Raw genomic sequence first — 24685 nt, 5'->3', positions numbered from 1 at the left:
ATCATTGACAATCTATAACCTAACTTGGAAAATAATCCCTCACTTTCACAGACCTTGGGAAATACTCCAGTCCTCACCTCCAGACAGCTAGGGATGTAAGTGATTAGTCGACTAGATGACTGCTTAATAAGCATAGGCTTTTATTGGGTAGTTGAATAGACTAGTCGCTTCCTCCTCTTGCTGTCTCTGTATCGGAGGCAGCAAAGGTGAGGAGCAGGAGCCGGTGCTGGGATCTGTCCCTTAATTACGATGAGGGAGAAGAGGTATCATACAAGGGAACACATAGGATGTATTTCATACCAGTAAATACTTTTGTAAAATGCAAACCTTAGCTTTGGGTTACATTCTCTATGGATTATTTTGTGCTTGGTGATCTTTTCTTGGGATTTTTAAAATCACTGGTGTTTTCAGCCCTTTTTAAAGTCAGGAATTTGTCTTACAAAAAACACATTGATACTTGGAAACAGAAAGGACAAAATAGTTTAACAAATCAGCAAATGCCATTACTTTTGGTGGCTATACTTGTAAAACTGTCAGATGTAGTCTGTAGTATTACAGATGTCTTCAGGATCAAAGCTGACAAAACACAACACAAGTTCATTAAGGTTTGGAAATTCATCTCTTTGGTACTTTGTTTCTAAAGAGAGAAATATTTTATCTTCCCTCCCCCCCAATATTTTATCTTCCCTCCCTCTGCTACTGGGTAGCAGAAATACCCAGTGTTGCCCAGGGAAAATATAGTAAAAGGTGTGATGAATGAACTACGTCAATTACAATAACATCGCATATTTTATTGGAAATACTTTTCTCTTATATATTACTTTAAGAAATTAACATAGCTAGTGATGTGCTTACAAAATGACAAATCCCATAGGGTCTCTTTTCTTAATCCCACAAATCAGGAAGGCCCATCTTAAAGACTATGCAAACCAATGCCTGCAGCCTCCTTGCCAGAAGCCCCGAGAAATGGAGGGGATGTTTCCTGGGCTCTGCAGCAGCAGGAAATCACTGCTCCCCAAGTAGCCACTCCCTGAGTGCCTTCAGTGCACACTCCATGGGGCAACCTGAATGGACTTCCTAGCAGCAGCTGGACCGGTTGCATTGATTGGACAAAGCAAAACACCTTCACACCAAGTGCAATTAGTGATATCTAGATGATCAGAACACGCAGCACCTGAACGTACCTGTTCTAATGAGAATAGGCTGTTCTGAGTGTACCATGTCCTCCTCAGGCTCCACAGTGCTCAAAACCACGGTCCTCCTATCCATCTCCCCTTTGTACTGTAAGCTGAATCCTGCAAAGTGCATAATGCCCGTGGCACTTGCTGATAATGCACATAGCCCTGCCAGGAGAATGCAGGCAGCCCAAAGGAGGGAGAGTGGTGGGATGGTTCATTTGGATGTGGGGGGAGGGAAGCAACTTTAATTTCCAGAAGGGGTCAGTTGGAGCCCGTCTGCATGAAGATGTTGAGAGACTGTGATAGCTGGAGGCTTCTCCCAGCTACAGTTAGCAAGGCTAGATCCCAGCCAGCATCAGCCACATTTGGGTCTGTCCTGGAGACCTGCTGGTGCCCTAGTATAGGGAAGATTGCTGATTCTCTGCCCCACTGCAGCCTCCTCTCCCCCATGGGCTTTCTCTCTTGATGGTGCTGCAAGTGCCCACATGCTTTATCCTCTAGGATTTCATAGTTGTAGTTTATGTGACATGCTTAATAGAAGAGTCCAGCAACTGCCTATGATCAGGCGCTACTAAGAGCTAATTATCATTGGGTCCAGTTGGGGATCTGGGGGAACCGATTTTGAGATATAACCAGTCCAGTGATTTAAGTTAGGAAATCAGTAGTATCTGTGCAAAATTTGGTGTTTCTAGCTCTTACCATTTTGGAGATCTTCCATTTTGGAGATCTTTCGGAATTATCAGTGGGCCCATAGGGCTCTGGGGAAACCGGGGGAACTGATTTTGAGATATAACCAATCCAGTTATTTAAGGTAGGAAATGAGTAGTATCCATGCAAAATTTGGTGTTTCTAGCTCTTACTGTTTAGGAGATCTTTTGAGACAGACAAACAAACTTTCAGAAATATTTATAAGAAATATAATAAAATATTTAAAAGAAAATGTTTTAATTAATGCTTGTGAAGAATTCCGGGCTTTTTGGTCCCCATGTACAAAACCATTCAGGATTTGGGGAAAGGTCCAAAGAAAACATGGGGATCAGCTAATTACAGGGGACAAAGAATGAGAAAAAAGATAGAGGAGTACAGATTAAAGCTCAAAACAAGGAATTCAGAAAGGGGTATTGAACAGAAAGTCTTGGACAATGCCCACTGCCCTGAGAGAGAATCTAGGGCAGTGGTTTGCAAACTTATTAAAATTGTGCCTCACTTCTTTTTGTTTGTAGTAGTTTATGCCCTGCTCCTCACCCAACCACAGATAATGATTTTTAAAAACCATGCAGCACAGGAGCCAGCAAACAGAGCTGTAAACAAGGGAGTTTGAGTGGGAGTTCTGTTGGAGGAGAAGTTTGCATTTGGATTTGGATTTGTATTGTTTGTATGTGTAGAGGCTTGTAGGGGCAGTGTGCTGGGAGGGAAGCTGAGCCCTGATTAGGGAGCGGGGATTCACTGATTAGGGGTCCTATAAAGGTAGCCTTCTAGTCAGGCAGCAGCATAAATAGCTGCAGCGGCACAGGAGCCAGCAAACAGAGCTGTAAACAGGGGAGTTTGAGTGGGAGTTCTGTTGGGTGAGTTTGGATTGTGGGACTTGTTTAGGGTTTGTTCTTGTTGTGGAAGGGGTGTTTTGTTTTGTTTTTGTGTTCACCCGACTAATAGGATCTTGGTGAGAAAGTAGTGGCCATGGCCCAAATAGTAGAGAACACAAGAAGGATGATTGGATGTGGTAACTGCGGTATGTACATAATTCTGTAGGGGTTACCTGAAAGGAGTTTTGTTTGCATGAAGTGCCACCTGATAGAGCTGATGGAAGAAAAGATCCGAGGACTGGAGATGCAGGTGGAAACTCTGGTTGAGTTTAGAAGGGGGTTTGAGCAGATGATGGAGTGAAGGCATGATGTGGCTGAAGGGGAAAGCTTAGATATGCAGATGGAAGCAGGATCACAGGCCTCAGAGGGGGGACTGCTGGGCAAAGAAAATGGACAGTGGAAGCATGTGACTCAGAGAACCAGGCAGAGGAAAAGATGGGTCAGTGAAGGAAAAATAGAGCTCAAGAACAGGTATGTGGAGTTGGAGAATGAAGAAGGGGTACAGCAGGTAGATAATGAAGATGGAAGGGTAAGGAAGAAGAGAAGAGTGGCTAGTACCATAGATAAAGGAGAAGAGTTAATGGAGCATCAGGAGGATACAGTAATACTGAGCCAACACCAATAATGAGCATCAGGAGGATACAGTATGGGTTAAAGAGGATTACAAGGGAAAACAGGAATGGCAAGGGCTTGCAGCCAGAGGAAGCAAGAGATAGACCAGAGAATCGCACTGTCACTAGGAAAAAGCAAGTCTACATGATTGGGGACTCCTTATTGAGAAAGATAGGCCTGTAACCAGAGCTGATCCAGAGAATAGACGGGTGTGCTGTCTGACAGGTGCTAAGATACGGGATGTAGAACTGAGGTTGAAGAGGATTATTAAGGGAGCAGGAAGGAATCCATTGATCATCCTTCATGTAGGAACAAATGATACGGCTAGATTCTCGCTGGAATTAATTAAGGGAGACTATGCTAGGCTGGGGAGGACGCTCAAGGAAATTGAGGCTCAGGTAATCTTTAGTGGGATTCTACCTGTTCCTAGAGAAGGGCAACTAAGATGTGACAGGATTATGATGATCAATAGATGGCTTAGGCAGTGGTGCTATAAGGAGGGCTTTGGGCTGTATGGTCACTGGGAGGCATTTATGGACAGAGGACTATTCTCTCGGGATGGAATTCACCTAAGTAGGGAGAAAAATAGACTTCTAGGATGGAGGCTGGCTCAACTGATTAAGAGAGCTTTAAACTAGGAATTGGGGGAGACAGTTGGGAGATGTTCAGGTAATCTCTACACCAGATTTTAACACTGAGAGGGAGGAAAACGAAGTAAGAAAGGATATAGCTGGGGGTAGGAGAATGTACATGAGGAAGGATAGGGTAGATACTGGTCTAATAGGTCATATTGGAGGTACAATGTCCGTGCCAAATGGGGTAAAGAATGTGAGTGAGGCCAAACGGCAAAAATTAAGATGTTTGTACACCAATGCAAGGAGCCCATGTAACAAAATGGAGGAACTGGAGCTATTGGTCCAGGAAGTGAAACCAGATATTATAGGAATAACAGAAACACGGTGGAATACTAGGCATGACTGGAGTACTGGTATTGAAGGGTTTGTACTGTTTAGGAAAGACAGAAATAAGGGTAAAAGTTGTGGAGTCGCATTGTATATCAAAGATGAGGTAGATTGTAAAGAAATAAAAAGTGATGGAATGGAGAAGACAGAGTCTGTTTGGGTAAAAATCACATTGGGGAAGAAAACTATCAGATCCTCCCCTGGGATAGTGCTTGGGGTGTGTTCCAGACCACCAGGATCCAATTTGGATATGGATAGAGACCTCTTTAATGTTTTTAATGAAGTAAATACTCATGGAAACTGCGTAATCATGGGAAATTTCAACTTTCCAGATATAGACTGGAGAACAAGTGCTAGTAATAACAATAATAGGGCTCAGATTTTCCTAGATGTGATAGCTGATGTATTCCTTCATCAAGTAGTTGTTGCTGAACCAACAAGGGGGGATGCTATTTTAGATTTGGTTTTGGTGAGTAGCGAGGACCTCATAGATGAAATGGTTGTAAGGGACAACCTTGGCTCAAGTGATCATGAGCTAATTCAGTTCAAATTAAATGGAAGGATAAACAAAAATATCCTTCCATTTCCTAGTCTGAGACTAGGGTTTTTGATTTCAAAAGGGCTAACTTTAATAAATTAAGGAAATAGTTAGGGAAGTTGATTGGACTAAAGAAATTATGGATCTTGAGGTGGAGGAGGCCTGGGATTATTTTAAATTAAAGTTGCAGAAGCTGTCAGAAGCCTGTATCCCAAGAAAAGGGAAAAATGTATAGGCAGGTGTGTTAGACCAAGCTGGATGAGCAAGCATCTCAGAGAGGTGATTAAGAAAAAGAAAAAAGCATATAAAGAGTGGAAGATGGGAGGGATCAGTAAAGAAAGCTACCTTATTGAGGTTAGAGCATGTAGGGACAAAGTGAGAGAGGCTAAAAGTTAGGTAGAGTTGGACCTTGCAAAGGGAATTAAAACCAACAGTAAAAGCTTTCATAGCCATATAAATAGGGGGAAAAAAAACAAAAAAAGAAGAGGTAGGACCGCTAATTACTAAGGATGGAGTGGAGGTTAAGAATAATCTAGGAATGGCCCAATATCTAAACAAATACTTTGCTTCAGTTTTTAATGAGGCTAATGAAGAGCTTAGGGATAATGGTAACATAACAAATGGGACTAAGGATATGGAGGTAGATATTACCATATCCGAGATAAAAGCCAAACTTGAACAGCTTAATGGGAGTAAATCGGGGGGCCCAGATAATCTTCATCCAAGAATATTAAAGGAACTGGCACATGAAATTGCAAGTCCATTAGCAAAATTTTTTAATAAATCTCTAAACTTGGGGGTTGTAACATTTGACTGGAGAATTGCTAATATAGTTCCGATTTTTAAGAAAGGGAAGAAAAGTGACCTAGGTAACTATAGGCCTGTTAGTTTGACATCTGTAGTATGCAAGATCTTGGAAAAAATTTTGAAGGAGAAAGTAGTTAGAGACATTGAGGCTAATGGCAATTGGGACAAATTACAACATGGTTTTACAAAAGGTAGATCGTGCCAAACCAACCTGATCGCCTTTTTTGAGAAAGTAACAGATTTTTTAGATAAAGGAAATGCAGTGGATCTAATCTACCTCGACTTTAGTAAGGCATTTGATACAGTACCACATGGGGAATTATTGGTTAAATTGGAAATGATAGGGATTAATATGAAAGTTGAGAGGTGGATAAGCAACTGGTTAAAGGGGAGACTACAGCGGGTCATACTGAAAGGTGAACTGTCAGGTTGGAGGAAGGTTACTAGCAGAGTTCCTCAGGGATCAGTTTTGGGGCCAATTTTATTTAATCTTTTTATTGCTGACCTTGGCACCAAAAGTGGAAGTGTCCTGATAAAATTTGCGGATGACACAAAGTTGGGAGGTATTGCCAATTCAGAAAAGGATAGGGATGTCATACAGAAAGATCTGGATTACCCTGTAAATTGGAGTGATAGCAATAGGATGAAATTTAATAGTGAGAAGTGTAAGGTTATGCATTTAGGGATTAATAACAAGAATTTTTGTTATAAGCTGGGGACACATCAGTTGGAAGTAATGGAGGAGGAGAAGGACCTTGGAGTCCTGGTTGATTATAGGATGACTATGAGCCGCCATTGTGACATGGCCGTAAAAAAGACCAATATGGTCTTGGGATGTATTAGGCGAGGTATTTCCAGTAGGGATAAGGAGGTGTTAGTGCCATTAAATAAGGCATTGGTGAGACCCCATTTGGAATACTGTGTGCAGTTCTGGTCTCCCATGTTTAAGAAGGATGAATTCAAACTGGAACAGGTACAAAGAAGGGCCACTAGGATGATCGAGGAATGGAAAACCTGTCTTATGAAAGGAGACTCAAGGAGTTTGGCTTGTTTACCTTAACCAAAAGAACGCTAAGAGGGGACATGATTGCACTCTTCAAATATATTAGAGGGATAAATACCAGGGAGGGAGAGGAATTATTTAAGCTTAATATGAATGTGGACAGAAGAAAAAAATGGATATAAGTTGGCTAGTAGGAAGTTTAGACTTGAGATTAGACGAAGGTTTCTAACCATTAGAGGAGTGAGGTTCTGGAACGGCCTTCCAAGGGAAGTAGTGGGGGCAAAAGATCTATCTGGCTTCAAGATTAAACTAGATGGGTTTATGATGGGGATGGTTTGATGAGATAACATGATCTTGGTAACTAATTGACCATTCATTATCAGTGGTAAATAGGTCAATGGAGGGATAATAGGAGTTACTGTAGAGAACTTTCTGGGTGTCTGGCTGGTGAGTCTTGCCCACATGCTCAGGGTTTAGCTGATCGCCATATTTGGGGTCAGGAAGGAATTTTCCTTAACGGTAGATTAGCAGAGGCCCTGGAGGTTTTTCGCCTTCCTCTATAGCATGGGGTACAGGTCACAGCTGGAGGATTCTCTGCATCTTGGGGTCTTCAAACTATTTGATGGCTTCAATATCTGAGATATAGGTGAGAGGATTATTCTAGGAGAGGGTGGGTGAGAGTCTGTCACCTGCATTGTGCAGGGGATCAGACTAGATGATCATAATGGTCCCTTCTGACCTTAAATCTATGAGTCTATGAACTCTCACTAAATATTAAAAACAGGAAGACATCGATTTACACAGAGCCACCAATCCATTGTAATAAGAGCAAAAGCTACACTACAATTTGTAATTGTAAATGGATGGCAACAACTTTGTATACTGCTATGCATGCTTAACTGAAATCTGTCCGAATGCACAGCATAGGTAAGAGTATTGTAATGTGCCCTGGCTCTCACCTCATAATTCTGCAGTCCTTTCAGTCTTTGGACAGTCTGAAGGGATCCCAAACATGATTGACAGTTAGTGCCATGTATGTTGGTGGTTCCTGGGATCTGTCATGTGTCTGTTGAGAACTGTATTTATATCTGCAAACTAAGTTTGGAACAAATTTCAGCCATTGTTGACTTTAGCTGTATTTGAAGTGATGATGAAGAGGTGAAAGGTACTTTCTGTCACATTTTAGAATGATAGAAATATAGGGCTGGAAAGGATCTCCAGAGGTCAGTTAGTCCATTCCCATTTTCATAGAATCATAGAATAATAGGACTGGAAGGGACCTCAAGAGGTCATCGAGTCCAGCCCCCCGCCCTCAAGGCAGGACCAAGCTCCGTCTACACCATCCCTGACAGATGTCTATCCAACCTGTTCTTAAATATCTCCAGAGAGGGAGATTCCACCACCTCCCTTGGCAATTTATTCCAATATTTGACCACCCTGACAGTTAGGAATTTTTTCCTAATGTCCAATCTAAACCTCCCCTGCTGCACTTTAAGCCCATTACTCCTTGTCCTGTCCTCAGAAACCAAGAGGAACAAATTTCCTCCTTCCTCCTTGTGACACCCTTTTAGATATTTGAAAACCTCTATCATGTCCCCCCTTAATCTTCTTTTTTCCAAACTAAACACGCCCAGTTCATGAAGCCTGGCTTCATAGGTCATGTTCTCTAAACCTTTAATCATTCTTGTAGCTCTTCTCTGTACCCTTTCCAATTTCTCCACATCTTTCTTGAAATGTGGCGCCCAGAACTGGACACAGTACTCCAGCTGAGGCCTAACTAGTGCAGAGTAGAGCGGCAGAATGACTTCACGAGTTTTGCTTACAACACACCTGTTGATACAACCTAGAATCATATTTGCTTTTTTTGCAACAGCATCACACTGTTGACTCATATTCAACTTGTGGTCCACTATGACCCCTAGATCCCTTTCCGCCATGCTCCTTCGTAGACAGTCGCTTCCCATTTTGTATGTATGGAACTGATTGTTCCTTCCTAAGTGGAGCACTTTGCATTTCTCTTTATTAAACCTCATCCTGTTTACCTCTGACCATTTCTCTAACTTGCTAAGGTCATTTTGAATTATGTCCCTATCCTCCAAAGAAGTTGCAGCCCCACCCAGTTTGGTATCATCTGCAAACTTAATAAGCGTACTCTCTATCCCAATATCTACATCATTGATGAAGATATTGAACAGTACGGGTCCCAAAACAGACCCTTGAGGAACTCCACTTGTTATCCCTTTCCAGCAGGATTTAGAACCGTTAACAACAACTCTCTGACTACGGTTATCCAGCCAATTATGCACCCACCTTATCGTGGCCCTATCTAAGTTATATTTGCCTAGTTTATCAATAAGAATATCATGCGAGACCATATCAAATGCCTTACTAAAGTCTAGGTATATGACATCCACCGCTTCTCCCTTATCCACAAGGCTCGTTATCTTATCAAAGAAAGCTATCAGATTAGTTTGGCATGACTTGTTCTTCACAAACCCATGCTGGCTATTCCCTATCACTTTATTACCTTCCAAATGTTTGCATACGATTTCCTTAATTACCTGCTCCATTATCTTCCCTGGGACAGACATTAAACTGACCGGTCTGTAGTTTCCTGGGTTGTTCTTATTCCCCTTTTTATAGATGGGCACAATATTTGCCCTTTTCCAGTCTTCTGGAATCTCCCGTCTGCCATGATTTTTCAAAGATCATAGCTAAAGGCTCAGATACCTCCTCTATCAGCTCCTTGAGTATCCTGGGATGCATTTCATCAGGACCTGGTGACTTGCCTACATCTAACTTTCCTAAGTGATTTTTAACTTGTTCTTTGTGTATCCTATCTTCTAAACTTACCCTCTCTCTGCTTGTATTCACTACGTTAGGCACACCTCCAGACTTCTCGGTGAAGACTGAAACAAAGAAATCATTGAGCATCTCCGCCATTTCCAAGTTCCCTGTTACTGCTTCTCCCTCCTCACTAAGCAGTGGGCCTACCCTGTCCTTGGTCTTTTATTAATAGTGATAGAGATGCAGCTGTGTTAGTCCATCTTTGAATGTTTCACAACCTTTTCTCAAGGGTGAAATCCAGGCCACTATAAAAATCACTGCCCGCAAATTGGCACAGTTCTTGGATTAATTACAGTACAAAAATGTATATCTACAAAAATACATCCTTATTTACTCTATTTAGAATGAACTCTTGCTTCTGCCTAAAAGTATGGAATTTTATCCCGCCTTATAAAAGTACTTTTAATGGAAAGCTCATTATTAAAGATGTTGAGAAATTTTTTTTGGTCAAAATGTTTTTTTGTTGGAAAATGCTAATTTGTTGAAATTAAAACCCTTCATGGCAAAGGACTGGTTTTGACAGATATCCCACCTTGAAAGTATTATGGGAAAAAAATGACAAGATTATCAAAACATCCCCATTTTTACATTTATCAATTGATAAATTCCATTCTTTATTTGAAGCATCTTTTTTTTAAAAAAAATATAAATTAGTTGCTGTGTTAGTTTTTAAAAAGGGCCATAATTTAAATGCAATGTTTTGAATTATGTAAACAAACCGTTTTGTTTGACCTGATCTAGATTTTTTTGGAGGTAGGGGGTTTGATTTATGAATTTTTTTTGTGTTGATGACTTATCTGATTTAGGATGGGGAAAAAATTAATACATGCAGTATGGGAAAACTGTTTCCCTCCAACCCTCCCTTATTCTATGTTAATATTGCCTGATTCCCTTGACTAGATGTGGCTTTTCTTGTCACATTTTCCCCAAACTCAGGACTTTACATGGATAATGAAAACACCGATCCTGAATAATTTATGATGAACAGCAGAAGCAGAGACTTTGTTCTATGCTAGCACTTTTGTTGGCAAGGATCAAGGATGTGGAAAAAAAATCCATTGACCTGTATAAGTTTCACTGACAAAAGCACTGGTGTGGACAGCACTATGGGAGGAGCACTGCCGCTCATTGGGGATAGGTTAATTATGCCAGTGGGAAATGTCTCTCTCCTGCCGATATAGACCAGCTACACAGGAGACCTTATAGTGGTGCAGTTGCCACAGTTCAGCTGTACCTCTATACGTTCCATGGTGTATCATAACCAGAGATCCTGCCCCGAAAAACTGGAGAATATCCATGTCACAAAATGCATCATCTTAATGATCACACGGATTGACACGGGAAGGCCAAGGATTCAATGCTTATGAAAACTGATTTCCTTCTGTATTCCTAACCAGAAGGTCTACCTATGTCAGGGTATGTCTACACTACAAAGTTAATTCGAATTAATAGCCATTAGTTCAAATTAACTTTCATATGTGCTACACATAGAAACCACTAGTTCGAACTTAATTCGAACTAGCGGAGCACTTAATTCGAACTAGGTAAACCTCATTCTACAAGGACTAATGCATAGTTCGAATTAAGTAGTTCGACTTAAGGGCTGTGTAGCTACTTAATTCGAACTAGTTGGAGGCTAGCCCTTCCCAGCTTTCCCAGGTGGCCACTCTGGGCCAAGCCAGGGGAACTCTTCTGCCCCCGTCTTGGCCCCAGTGCCCTTAAAGGGCCACGGTCTGGCTATGGTGCCCGTGCCAGTTGCAAGCCTGCCAGCACCCAGCCAGCAGACCCTGTACCTGGCACGGCATGAGCCAGCCACCCACTGCCACCCAGCCCTCCGCCTCTTCCCAGGACCAGGCTGACGGCTCCCAGGAGTCTGCCTGAGGCTGCAAGAGGCGGGCGCCCGCCTGGTCTAGTGCGGACATCGTGGACTTCATCCAGATTTGGGGGGGAGGCTTCCAACGTCCACAATCTCCGCACTAGGCACAGGAAAGTGGCTGTCTAGGGCAGAATAGCTGCCAGCCTGGCCACCAAAGGCCACATGCAAACCCAGGAGCAGGTTTGCATGAAAATCAAGTTAGTCCAGTGAGTCCCCCGACCCTGAGCCCTGAGCTTAGAACATAAGAACGTCCATACTGGGTCAGACCAAAGGTCCATCTAGCCCAGTAGCCTGTCTGCCGACAACGGCCAACACCAGCTACCCCAGAGGGAATGGACTGAAGACAATGTCCAAGCCATTTGTCTCATGCCATCCATCTCCAGCCTTCCACAAACAGAGGCCAGGGACACCATTCCTACCCCCTGACTAATAGCACTCCATGGACCCAATCTCCATGACTTTATCTAACTTCTCTTTAAACTCTGTTATAGTTCTAGCCTTCACAGCCCCCTGTGGCAAGGAGTTCCACAGGTTGACTATTTGCTTTGTGAAGAAGAACTTTCTGCTATTAATTTGAAGCCTGCTACCCATTATTTAATTTGGTGTCCTCTAGTCCTTCTATTATGGGAACTAATTAAGAACTTTTCTTTATGCATCCTCTCCACACCACTAATGATTTTATATACCTCTATCATATCCCTCCTCTGTCTCCTCTTTTCTATGCTGAAAAGTCCCAGTCTCTTTAGCCTCTCTTCATATGGGACCTGTTCCAAACCCCCAATCATTTTAGTTGCCCTTTTCTGAACCCTTTCCAAGGCCAAAGCATCTTTTTGAGGTGTGGAGACCACGTCTGTACACTGTACTGAAGATATGGCGTATCATAGTTTGATACTTCCCCTCCTCCTTCTTCCCCTGACTTCCCCCTTCCAGCTCCCTCCTCCCATGTTTCCCCCTCCCCTCTCCCACTCTCTCTCTTCCCCCCTCCCACCTCCTTTTCCCAGTCTCCCCAGAGGTTAATCCCCTCCCCTTCCCAGTTTTGTTAAATAAAAAGAGTTTCTATTTTTGAACACACGTGTCCTTTATTTTGTACATCAATAAGAAGGGGGGCTAGGGAAGGGTAAGTGGAAGGAGGTGAGGGAGGAATGGGGCACAAGCCCCCGATGGGGAGGACTGGGGTGGCTCTGCGGGCTCCTCAGGGTGGAAGCTCTCCTGCAGGGCCTCCTGGATCCTGACAGCCCCCGATTGACCCCCTCAGATGGCAGCCTGTGGCAAGTGCAGCTGGGCTGATGGCTGAGTGCTATGATGTTCCAAGTGCGGGCACTCAGGGCACTCCAAGACAGGACTGCTTTTCTGTCCCTCATCGAGGTAGACAAGCAAGCGGGGAATCCTGAAAACTGTCTGTCCTGGGGGAGTCGGGTCCCTTTAAGCACAGCCCTCGGCTAGCCTGAGGCAGCAGCTCCACACTCTAAGTCCTAACCTGATGCCCTGCTGGCACTGGTTCCGGACAGCCTTAACTTCGGTTCAGGGTCCACTCAATGTGGACATGCTAGTTCGAATTAGCAAAACGCTAATTCAAATTAGTTCTTAGGTCTAGATGCACTAGTTCGAATTAGCTTAGTTCGAATTAGTGTTGTAGTGTAGACATACCCTCAGAGTTAAGGGTAATGTGAAAGGTTCACATTGCTGTAGTAGCCCATGCTTTTGCTTGTACTGTGATTCTATGGAGGATTTAAATCACTAATGTCAATCTGACTTTTTTTAAGCAGGTACTAAAATGCTGTACATAAAAAAGATTGCAGCAGAAACCACTCATAAGCAGCCATGCTTTACTGGCTACCTCCCTTTGTCAAGTCTCACTGGCAGCATTTACACAATGATGTAAGTTACTGTAGAGGGAGAGTGTTTGCAGAGTACCATAGAAGCTAAACAACCCTTGCCTTTGTGTAGCCTGGATAAAATATTTTCTGTTGTGTTATCTCATCTCAAGGGTGACTGTATCACAGCACTGTAGATTTAATCTAACCTCTTTTCAGGAAATACAGTCTTGTGAAATACAAGAAAGGAATCAAAATGACATCTGAGAGCTCTTGGTGTTTGACTTTAGATTCAGATAGTTCAATACATTACTCTTGCTAGAAATTGCTGATGTAGTGATGTATCCATTTGGGTGAAGCTGCCATCTAAGGAAGAACAAAGCCACATTATTTGAATTACCACATAAGAGTCTGGCAGACCTTCAACAGTATGTATGGTTCTCTAGCATAGTAGATCAATTAGTAGATTACATTTTTGTTTTCCCTTTTTGCACAGCTGACAATTCAACACCAGATGGCGCTGTCATCCATCAGTCACATCGGATGCTCACTGTCCATCTTCTGCTTGACTATCACTCTGGTCACGTTTGCTATACTGTCGTGAGTAATTTTAACTATATACCTGCTGAGCAAATAACACCCCGAAAGCTAGGTAGTTTCATGCAAACCTTTTCATTTCAGACCACTGAACAGGATACTGTTAATTCCCTAAACTGCTTTAATTAGATTCTGCACATACATTTGTAACAGTTGGTTGTTTCTCTATTTAATTTTCCAGAATGAGAAGGACTTTAAATAGCAAGTTACATCCTTGTAATATATATGTACCAGTTTTGCTCTGGTTTTAGAATTTGAAAAGAGGGTTTGAAGCTGGTATCAGGGATGATCCTGAGATCAATGGCTGTTTTGCATGAGCAAGGACTACAGGGTTCGGATGTCTAATTTCCTTTATGATCCTCTGAAGAAAAACAGTATATTGTGTTATGACATGATACTCCTTCTTGTCTCCTGTCCTGCTGTGCTGCAGACATTTGGGGAAGGGGTTTTACAGTGTCCACTAAAAGCCCAGAAAGAAAAGAATGCTGTGGCAAAGCCACCACCACTAGAGCTAGCAAGCTGGAACGCTACATTCTGAGGTCAATTTGAGTTTCCCAGTTGTCTTCAAAGGGATCAGGAGTGGTGGAAGCTCCCTATGGGTGAGGAGGCACAGTGGTACCTGAATCATGGCCCCACCCCTTATGCTGCCCCTTCTTTCTGCTGCCTCTTTCCTGATATCCCATTCAAGACCCTGCCTCCAGCTCATTCCTCTCTGCTCCCTCCTCCCTGTTGCTTGCCCTCACAGCTTGTAAAAAGTGGAGGGTGTATCCCCACCCCATCTTCTGGTGCTTCTGGCCTGGATTTCATGCTCAGGTTTAAAGGGGGGGTTGAAATGCTGCATAGGATGTGTGCTGGCCCCTCTGCATTAGGATGACTTTCACACCAACCTGGGAAGAGTTTTTTTATTTTTAGGTTACAATGTTTTCTTACTTTTAATTTAGTAAAAATACTTCATTGCTTGCTGCTGCCTATTTCTGCATGGACACTTCACCAATCTTTCTGACAGCAGCTTTATGGGGGTAACGATGCATTTGCTAATCAGCTGTTCTCCAGGGAACTAATACAGCTTGCTAGTGACCTATTTGGGGATTGATGCAGGACATGAGTCCTTTGCACAGGAGTAAATTCTAGCCACTATTTTCTTCTAGCTAGATTTTCCTGCTCAGGATTTTTCTTTCATATTTTAAGTGTCAGCCACTAACTTATAAGTAAAATTAAGGCTGAGAAAATCATCTTATACTGAATTTGAAAACAAGAATCAATCATGTGGCACCTTAGAAACTAACAGATTTATTAGGTTGTGTGCTGTTTTGGGTAAAACTAGGGATGTAAGCGATTAGTCATGTAGTCGAGTCACTACTTGACCAGTCACTTCCCTTCCCTCTTGCTGTCTGAGGGGGGGAGGAGAGGGGGCAGCAGGAGCTGGTGCTGGGGGGAGTTGGCTTAAAAGCTGGTTCCCCCAGCACCATCTCCATGGTGGGGGTGGGAGGGGGGAGGCAGAGGCACAGTGGGAATCAGCTGTCCTGGCTTGCGCCTGGTTCCAGAAGTTGCACCTCTGCTTTTGAAATGTAGCAAGATCTGCGGGCGGCTCTTGCTACATTTCAAAGGCAGAGGAGCAGCAGTTGGGACCTGGAATGAGTGGGGACTGAAATAGTCCCCTCTCGCCTCAGGTTCCCCACTGTGCTTCTGCTTCCCCTGTCAGGTTCCCCACTGGACCTCTGCCATTTCAAAGGCAAAGGCGGAGCAGGGATAGCGAGTGCCCCCTCCCTCCATATCAACTAATCAAGTAGTCAAAGGAAACTCCATCAACTATTTGAGTAGCTAATTCATTGAAATTTAATATCTCTAGGTAAAACCCCCTTTAGTCTAAAAAATTACACAAGGGACCACTCAAAGCAATTTCTGAGTTGTGTTACTTGACCCTTGACTCAGACAGTGGACAAAATACAGTGGACAGCACGCTGCAGTATAGAGGCCATAAAACAAGGATGGACAAATGAAAATAGAATGCACTCAGAAAAGACCCATATAATGCCAGCCAACTTGCTTACCACAGATAGAGAGTGAAACTCCTAGTGATGGATTCATAATATGAATGGGGGAGGTAGCAATTAATGCTGCATTTCCATATTGATAGACAAGTCACCCATCTGTAGATATTAGCACAACGCAGTATTATAAAAATATAGAAATTATGAGCTTGGTTCTCCACTTACACACCCCGCTGTAATCCTCTAACTTTACTGGAGTTACTCCCGGTTTACATCTGTGTCAGTGAGATGAGAATCAAGCCCAGTATAGTCAACTGTGAAGAGCTGTAAGATGATTTGGCTGTGAAAAATACCAGGTAAAACCACATTAGCACAGAAACTAATTGTTAAAAATGAAAATGGAGTAAAATGTCATTTACATATTTAAAGAAAACCCCAACATCCCCAAATTGCCTGCTACTCTGCTGAGGAGTCTGTAGTCTAGCCCCGATCTCAAGTTTCATTGCCTGAAAAATGAACTATAGATTGAATGCTGAAAAAGAAAATACTCAATAGACTAAAATCCTACATTGGCAGATGGGGATGGGCCTGATGAGGAAATAAATCTTTTCTGTCTCTAATTTATATGAATTTGGTTTATATTTTTCATGGAGCACCAAAATATTTATATCACATAATCCTTCATTTGTTGTCAACTCTGCCTCTGCTGGCCTAGTTTTCTAATGGTCCTTAATAGGACAAATAATAAAAAAAATGCAACAAACAAAGTGAAATTCACTTCAAGGCTTGTGTTAAAGTTCTCTGCACAAGTTCTGCCTCCTGTTAGCAATGTGAAAACCCTTTACTGGTCTCTCTGCACTGGAAGATGTTGGCCATTGAGCACTACAGACATTTAGGAACATGAAACAGACATTTTCCATTTGTTATTCGTATATCATCAGTATGAACTGAAGCTAAGGCCCCTCTGTGCTAGGTGCCATGCAGACACACAATAAGAGATAGTCCCTGCCTCAAAGACCTTACAATCTGCATAGATAAGGCAAAGGACAGGAGGGGGAAACAGGCACAGAGAGAGAAAGTGACTTGCCAAAGATTGTGCAGCAAGTTAGTGGCAGAGCTGGGAATAGAATCCTAGTCCCCTGAGCACAATCCAGGGTCATAACTACTTGGCCAACTGCCTCCAAATCATTCAAGGGCTGATTTAAACACCAAAGTATAACTTCTGTGCATCCTATGAAAAGATCAGGCTTAGAAACTGGATTATATAAATTGTTTACTGCTCTATTCCAACAACAACATATTACTTGTCTAGTGTATTCCATCCCTGTGATATTCCTTCTAACTCTCAAAGTCTGAGTGGATCATACACGCACTCACTGTACATTGCTGAGGCTCTGAGGCACTATGAGAAGACAGGCAGTCCCTGGGTTACGTACAAGATAGGGACTGTAGGTTTGTTCTTAAGTTGAATCTGTATGTAAGTCAGAACTGGCGTCCAGATTCAGCCGCTGCTGAAACTGACCAGCGGCTGACTACAGGCAGCCGAAGGCAGAGTTGCTCTGCCCCGGGCTTCCTGGAATCAGCCTCTGATCAGTTTCAGCAGGCTGAATCTAGATGCCAGTTCCATACAGATTCAACTTAAGAACCCAAGGCGTCCCCAAGTCAGCTGCTGCTGAAACTGATCAGCGGCTGATTCCAGGAAACCCGGGGCAGAGCAACTCTGCCTCGGGCTTCCTGTAGTCAGCGCTGGTCAGTTTCCTCGGCGCTACTGGACCAACCCAGCAGCACCCCAGCTGCTCTGCCCCAGGAGTCTTGATTCAGCCGCTGCTGAAACTGACCAGCAGCAGCTGAATCAGGACACCTGGGGCAGAGCAGCTCGGGTGCTGCCGGGTTGGTCCAGTAGCGCCCAGAGCGGCGCTGCGGGACCAACCGGCCGCGCCCCAGCTGCTCTATTATAGGTGTCCGGAGAAAAGCCTAGTCTGCTGGGGGAGGGGGTGTACTAGCGGCGCCCTCCTCCCAGCAGACCAGGGAGACCGAGACCGAGACGCACCGCGGTCCCGCCGCCCGGGTCCTCCGCGGTTTTCTCCACGTCTTTCTGGTCTGCTGGAGACCAGCAGACCAGGGAGACGGGGAGCAAAGCCTCTGAGGACGCTGGCAGCAGGACAGCCGCAGACTCCTGGAGACCAGCAGACCAGGGAGACGGGGAGCAAAGCCTCTGAGGATGCCGGCAGCGGGACAGCTGCGGCGCGTCTGGGCTGTCCACTGCCCGCATGCTCCGCGGCTTTTTTCCCCGTCTCCAGTAGCACCCAGAGCACGGGTGAGCATGTGGGCAGCGGACAGCCCAGACGTGCCGTGGCTGTCCTGCTGCTGGCGTCCTCAGAGGCTTTGCTCCCCGTCTCTCTGGTCTGCTGGTCTCCAGCAGACAAGGGAGATGCGGAGCAAACCCCGTTCGTAACTGCGGATCCGACATAAGTCAGATCCGCATAACTCGGGGACTACCTGTATAACACATGGGAAACACCAGTTTCCAAAGTCCACATATGAATTCTTGGGCAGTCAGTGCCTTGGGTAGTGGGATAGATCTACTCCTTGGATCACTAAGTGCTTCTGATTGTGAGAGCAGACTAGTGTTTTGGAGAAGGTTTGGGAAGGAAAGCAGCTATATTACTTTACATAGCTCCCAGAAGGTTACCTGGGCTGTGGAGCCCATAAGGAAATGGGAGACATAGAATATTTAAAAGAAGAGCTAGGACTCAACTGATGGTCACATAGCTGAATTATACCATTAATACATAAGTATTTCTTTGAAACCAGACCATGCCAATTAAAATAATTTGATTATTTTTTACTGAAGTACTGGGCCTTATTAGAAAACTGAAGGGAAATGTTGCAAATGTGAAATGGCTATGAGTTAAGCAAAGAGGAATCTGTCAAGTTCTAGCAAAAGATAAATCAGTTTCTGAGAGTGCTGCCTTTCTTGCTCTATGCATAGTTGATACTTCATGTTATGTCTAGATGAAGTTCATGACTAGAGGGACACTGGCACTGTGCAACTTTGCTTGTCCCTTTGAATTATATGCAGGACACAGACAGATCTCTATCTCTTTTCAATAAACCCTTGATATTTTAATTGGTATTGGCTGTGATGCCATTTGAGCTGGACTCTGCAAGGTTCTTATCTACCTCTCTGTCCAGTGATGTCTTTTGGAGCTCAGCACCTTTCAGGATTGGGCCCTTTATTAATACTCTCCTTACAAGTAGAGCTACATAATGTTTAACTCAGTCCTTTTGGTTTGTGCAGTCTCAACATATTGGGGAACGTGATTAAACAAAGCTTAATCTTGAAGGAAGGAAGTAGTCAAACCACATAATAAAAAACAACCTAGTGAAAATAAATCATAAATGTGCTACTGCTTCTTGGAATATGATTCTACTCATGAGCCTTTCTTCCTTCACCCAGATCTGTCAGCACCATGCGTAATCAGCGTTACCACATCCACGCCAACCTGTCCTTTGCCATCCTGGTGGCTCAGATCCTGCTTCTCATCAGCTTTCATTTCAGCCCTGGCACGGTAAGTAGTGAAAAGCACTTTTTTGGGGGGACAGATCACTTCATTGGAAGTAAATACAGCATGCCAAAAGCAAGAGTAAGTGCATTACAACCTTTCACTTATTTTAAACACACATGTGAGCCAAAATTCTCAAACCACAGCACAAGACAAAGCAGGTTGAAGGCTATTAAATCCCCAGTCTATTTTATCATTGCATCCATTCATGCTTTGCATTTGCAAAATAAAAACAGAGATACTGATTATCCAATGTATGAAACTATTTCTATTCTGTTCCAATGAACCTAGATTCTCATACTGTCCAAATCACCATAGAACACAAAGTGCTAACATCTTTCTAACATCTTTCATGGTGGTTTCATCCTTTCTCTTCACTTCTCCTGAGAAAGGAAATTGCACATGCAGCGGCATTTTATGTGGAATGGTTTTTTCCCCCATATGTCCATGATAGACTTTGTTCACATTAGACAAGGAGAACTGAAGAAGTATGCAACTTGCACTGATACTGTTAGGAAATGAGGTTTCTGTTGGTGCTAGTTCCTGTGGCAAACTGGTGGTTAGTTCCTTAGTATTGGACCAGCTCCAGAGAAAGCTCTGGATCCCAGGCTACATCTAGACTACATCCCTCTGTCGGCAGAGGGATATAAATGAAGCACTTCAAAAGTGCAAACGAAGCTGGGATTTAAATATCCCATGCTTCATTTGCATAATCACATAATGGCACTCTTTCGAAAAAGTGCTATTTTGAAATTGAAACCACAGTCTAGATATGGTTCTTTTGAAAATGGTGCGATTTTCGAAAGATCCTGTAAATCTCAAAAAAAAAAAAAGTTTGTTCCCAGCATTCCATATCTAGCACAGATCCTTGGGGCTTTCTCCTCCACTCCAGAAGTTGGTGCTGGCACTTTAGTCTTGCCGATGGCTGAAGGTTTTAGCTTCAGTGTAGACTCCTTGCTGTGTGGGCAGATGGGAGGGAACTGAGTTCCAGAAGAGCCATATCTGAAGTCCATGAGCTATACTTTTTTCGCTAGTGGTCCGTGCTGCCATTTTCCTTTAAGTACATATGCCAGTGTGGCCCTATGTTTCTTTTATTGGCACCCCTGTATTGGATGAGTAGCACATTGACAAAAAAGATTGTCTTGCAGTTTCCATTGATAACGGGATTTTGAACAAATTCATGTTGGCACCTTCTCTCCCCACCTACTCTTTTAAAATGTTAACTCATAGTAGCCTTTCTGGTGAAGGCAGCTCCTTTTTGGGTGGGTATTGCCAAAGCTGCACATGTTCACCAAGATCTGGCCTATGATGGTACTATGGTACACTGGTGACTCTGACAGCACTCAGGAGGTACACTGTCTCCCTGTGCCCCTGCCAAAATTTTAATTACTAAATGGGGTGCCCCCACATGTCCCTCCCTGGTATCAGGGTGGCCCTCCCTTCATGGCACCCCTATGGGCACCAGTCACCCTTGCTGTGATTTCCTTTTCTGCATGCATACAAAGAAGGTTTTATTCAACTTGTTTAGGTAAGCTGATGTGTTTAACTTCTGAAAACTGATTACTTTTAACCTGCAAACTTCTGTGTACACACTAATTTCACTTTTAGCGTTCTGTAGTTCTAATGAGTTCTGAAGTTGACTTCAGCTAAACTAAACTAAACCTTCTTTAAACCAGAATTAGAATGGCACAGGTTTATCTCAGCAGCTTTAATATCCTGCCTTAAGTACACTGGCACAACTTTGTCTACAGATAGTCTCTAGGTGAAAGGTCTGCAGGTTTGACAGGAAATTTGTATCTAATGACTTGATTCTCCAATGCCCTGCACTTTGTGCCATCATTTACATAGGTATGAAGTCTTGGAGAGCTAGCCGTGTTAGTCTGTAACTTTAAAGATGAGCAGTCCTGAGGCACTTTAGAAACTAACAAAAATATATAGTATCATGAGCTTTCGTGGGTAAATTCCACTTCATCAGATGAGCTTGTTTTTCCCACGAAAGCTCATGCTATTATATATTTTTGTTAATCTCTAAGGGTATGTCTACACTACCCTCCTAGTTCGAACTAGGAGGGTAATGTAGGCATACCGCACTTGCAAATGAAGCCCGGGATTTGAATTTCACGAGGAGTAACAGTAGTTCGAACTAGGAAGCCTAGTTCGAACTACCTAGTTCATGCCCCGTGTAGCCGCGCTGCACGGGGTTCGAACCAGCGGGGTTTTAAAAATGGCGGCTCCCCGCTTATGCAAATGAAGCCCAGGAAATTAGCGGGGTAGTGTAGACATACCCTAAGGTGCCACAGGACTGCTCATTTTTTATAGGTATGAAGTACTTCCTTCCAAATGAGAGAGCCTAAAACACAGGGCAAAGCAGAATCAGCCAATCAAACTCAGGCTCACTTTCCTTTTCCTTTTTTTCTTTTAGCTTCAGATATTTCCAACATACCCATTTTAGTTAATGTTTGCTGGGGCTCTATATAGTGGGAAATTGAAGGTGCAAATTGAAGTGAACCAATTTCAAAATAATTCCTTCAAACTCCTGCAACACTTCTTTCAATATTTATTTAATTTCCCCTTTTGTAAGTCCAGTTTTTTAGAGTGTACATTTTGGTAGCAGGTCCTGCCTAGAACATAGTCATGGCTCAGCATGTAATGTTGACCTTCATTTGATTCTTAGATGGACAGGTGAATCATGATCTAATGCATGAGCTACAGTAATGGGTTTTCTGTCTTGTTCTTCATCCAGTGCATATGATTAAAATACCATTTAAGAGTAATCAGTTTATTAACAACAGTTTATGCAGGGAGTAAAAGCTTTCAAGGACACAGTATGTCATGCATAAAGTTCAGTAATTTTCATCCTTTCACCCATATAATATTTATTTTATATTAAAACAACAAAGCAAGAGAGCACAGACAGTGTGCTTGTCTCTTCTATGAATGGCTTCATCCAAGCACAAAATGCCCACTGCCTCCACAACAGTTAGGGGGACTGTTCTTCATTTAAAAGTACAGTAAACAGCATGTCAAAGGTAAGCCTGGATTTGTTCCTGGTTCTTTCATTGACTTGCTCAGAGACCTCAGCCAATGTATGGAATCTGAGCTTCAGTTTCCACACCAGTAAAATAGGAATAATCATATGTATCTTGTAAACTCCTGGATGAAAAGCTCTTCATAAATATGAATTACATGTTTATTTTTGTTATGTGAGGTAGCTCATTTTTTGTGTGTTGTATTCTGATAGAGGACCCTGGGATCTTTGGTATTACAGTTCAGTCTGCTTATGATTCCTGTGGCCTTGAAAGCTTTTACTTACTCAGTGTTCTGCTGTTAGTAATTTTAAAACTAATTACCCTTAATTGCTATTTTAATTGCATGGGCTGGAGGATGCTGCACAGTAAGAGATCTTCTCTTTCTGTGAGAGATGGTATTACTTAGTAAAGGCAAAAAATCTATAATCCTATACACAACACCATATTTCAGATGATTTTCACACGTCAAATGCAAGAAGCTGGGACTGGCTATCAAGGGAATCACTCAAAATTGCCCTGTTCTGTTAATTCCCTCTGAAACACCTGGCAGTAGTCAAAAGATGGGATACCGAAACATTGGTTTGACCCATTTTTATATTTTTAGTGTAGGAGCAGTTAAGTTTATGTATCCAAGTTAAGCACAGCAAAGGCCTAGAACTGGCATTATCTAAAGAAAGGATGCTTCAGTACCTGAAATGACCACTGCCCTTGGATTTTATGCTGCATCTCTCTCTCTTTTGTCTGGGTGCTTCAGTTTGGATACCAAAGAGGTAGCTCAGTGTGTGTGCTGATCAAGCAGCTCTCAGTTACATTGCCTGTCCATTTGTCATTTCTACTATATTAATGTTGCAGGGTGAGCACAAGTATAGCCAATTATAGTATAACCACAGAACAGAGAAACTCTTTCTTTATAAATGTACTTTGTAGAAAATGTAATCCCTAAGACTGTTAAACAACAAGGAAAAACTGGCATTAGAGGTTGTACAGCTCTCCATACAGAATTAATCCTGAAGCCACCTACCTGGGCCATTTTCTTAAGGACAATAGCTTCTTCACATACCATATTTTATCTTTGCCATCCAGATGATGGCAACCAAAGTGGAATTAAAAAAAAAATTAAAGATGTATGTTTTTACCTGCTGCCCCCCTTCCAAAAAAATGTTAATGAATCCAGTAACCTACATGTTTGTTTAAAAAATCTTCAGTGAAGTTCATAGTGACCTAGGGGCAGTAAATAGCCTTATGCTTTACTGGCAAAACCCAGTGTGCATCAACAATTGTTTAAATTCTGCAGTTGGTATATTGATCTGTTTTTCACTCTGTGCTCCTTCAGAACAATGTAGAACCATAAACCCAAGAAAGAAAGGGTATGTCAGCTCCACAACATGAGCTAAAAACAATTACCTTTGCTTATGCTGCACTCCTACAAGCATCTGCCTAAACTGAAGACCAAATGATTTTCATGGTTGATTGGCTGGCTGGCTGGTTGGTTGGATGGTTTGATGATGTAACTAAACTGCCACTCTAGTTACAGACACCATCATAAGTTGGAGTTAGACAGTTTGCCTAAATGAGACTGTATTCAGTCTGCATCCATGCATCACATAAACCTTAATTTCCCTTCTACATTGGTTTTGCTTCACTTATCTACTTGCTGTTTCTGGTACATCTGGTTGCCTAGGCAGCAAATAAGTATTTCACATTTTACAAATCTAGCTTCTACTTTAGCTTGGTTTTCTGTTCTTGCGTAAATCAGATGGAATTTAACAGTTATTGTTTGGCCTCTGACATTATGATACAGAACGTAACCAGGATTTTGTTTAGATTTAATCAATTAAGAGATCCAGCTGTGGCCCAGTGTCACCAAAACATTTCAGAATTCCTTATGTCAATATGTTTCTGTAAAGGGAAATCATGTCTTACTAATCTATTACAGTTCTTTGAAGGGGTTAATAAACATGCAGATAAGGGGAATCCAGTAGATACAGTATACTTAGATTTTCAGAAAGGCTTTGACAAGGTCCCTCTCCAAAGGCTCTTGTGTAAATTACATTGTCATGGGATAAGAGGGAAGGTCCTTTTTTGGATTGAGAACTGGTTAAAAGACAGGAAACAAAGGGTAGGAATAAATGGTAAATTTTCAGAATGGAGAGGAGTAACTAGTGGTGTCCCCAAAGGGTCAGTCCTAGGACCAATCCTGTTCAACTTATTTATAAATGATCTGAAAAAAGGGGTAAGCAGCGAGGTGGTAAAGTTTGCGGATGATACTAAACTGTTTAAGA

General features: G+C 42.7%; 1 protein-coding gene across 5 annotated transcripts in view; it reads left to right on the top strand.

Moving 5' to 3' along the window:
- ADGRD1 (adhesion G protein-coupled receptor D1) overlaps window positions 1–24685 on the top strand; it is a 327867-nt gene that overhangs the window by 199482 nt on the left and 103700 nt on the right. For all 5 annotated transcript variants that reach the window (XM_006120531.4, XM_075898421.1, XM_075898422.1 and 2 more), the window contains 2 exons: window positions 13717–13820; window positions 19269–19380. In XM_006120531.4, coding sequence (XP_006120593.2) covers window positions 13717–13820; window positions 19269–19380 — 216 coding nt within the window. The remainder of the gene's footprint in view (window positions 1–13716; window positions 13821–19268; window positions 19381–24685) is intronic.

Source organism: Pelodiscus sinensis, chromosome 15 (assembly GCF_049634645.1).
Source record: "Pelodiscus sinensis isolate JC-2024 chromosome 15, ASM4963464v1, whole genome shotgun sequence".
NCBI classification, from domain to species: domain Eukaryota; kingdom Metazoa; phylum Chordata; order Testudines; family Trionychidae; genus Pelodiscus; species Pelodiscus sinensis.
Note: the sequence above shows the minus strand (reverse complement) of the source record. Positions and strands in the feature narration are given on the sequence as shown.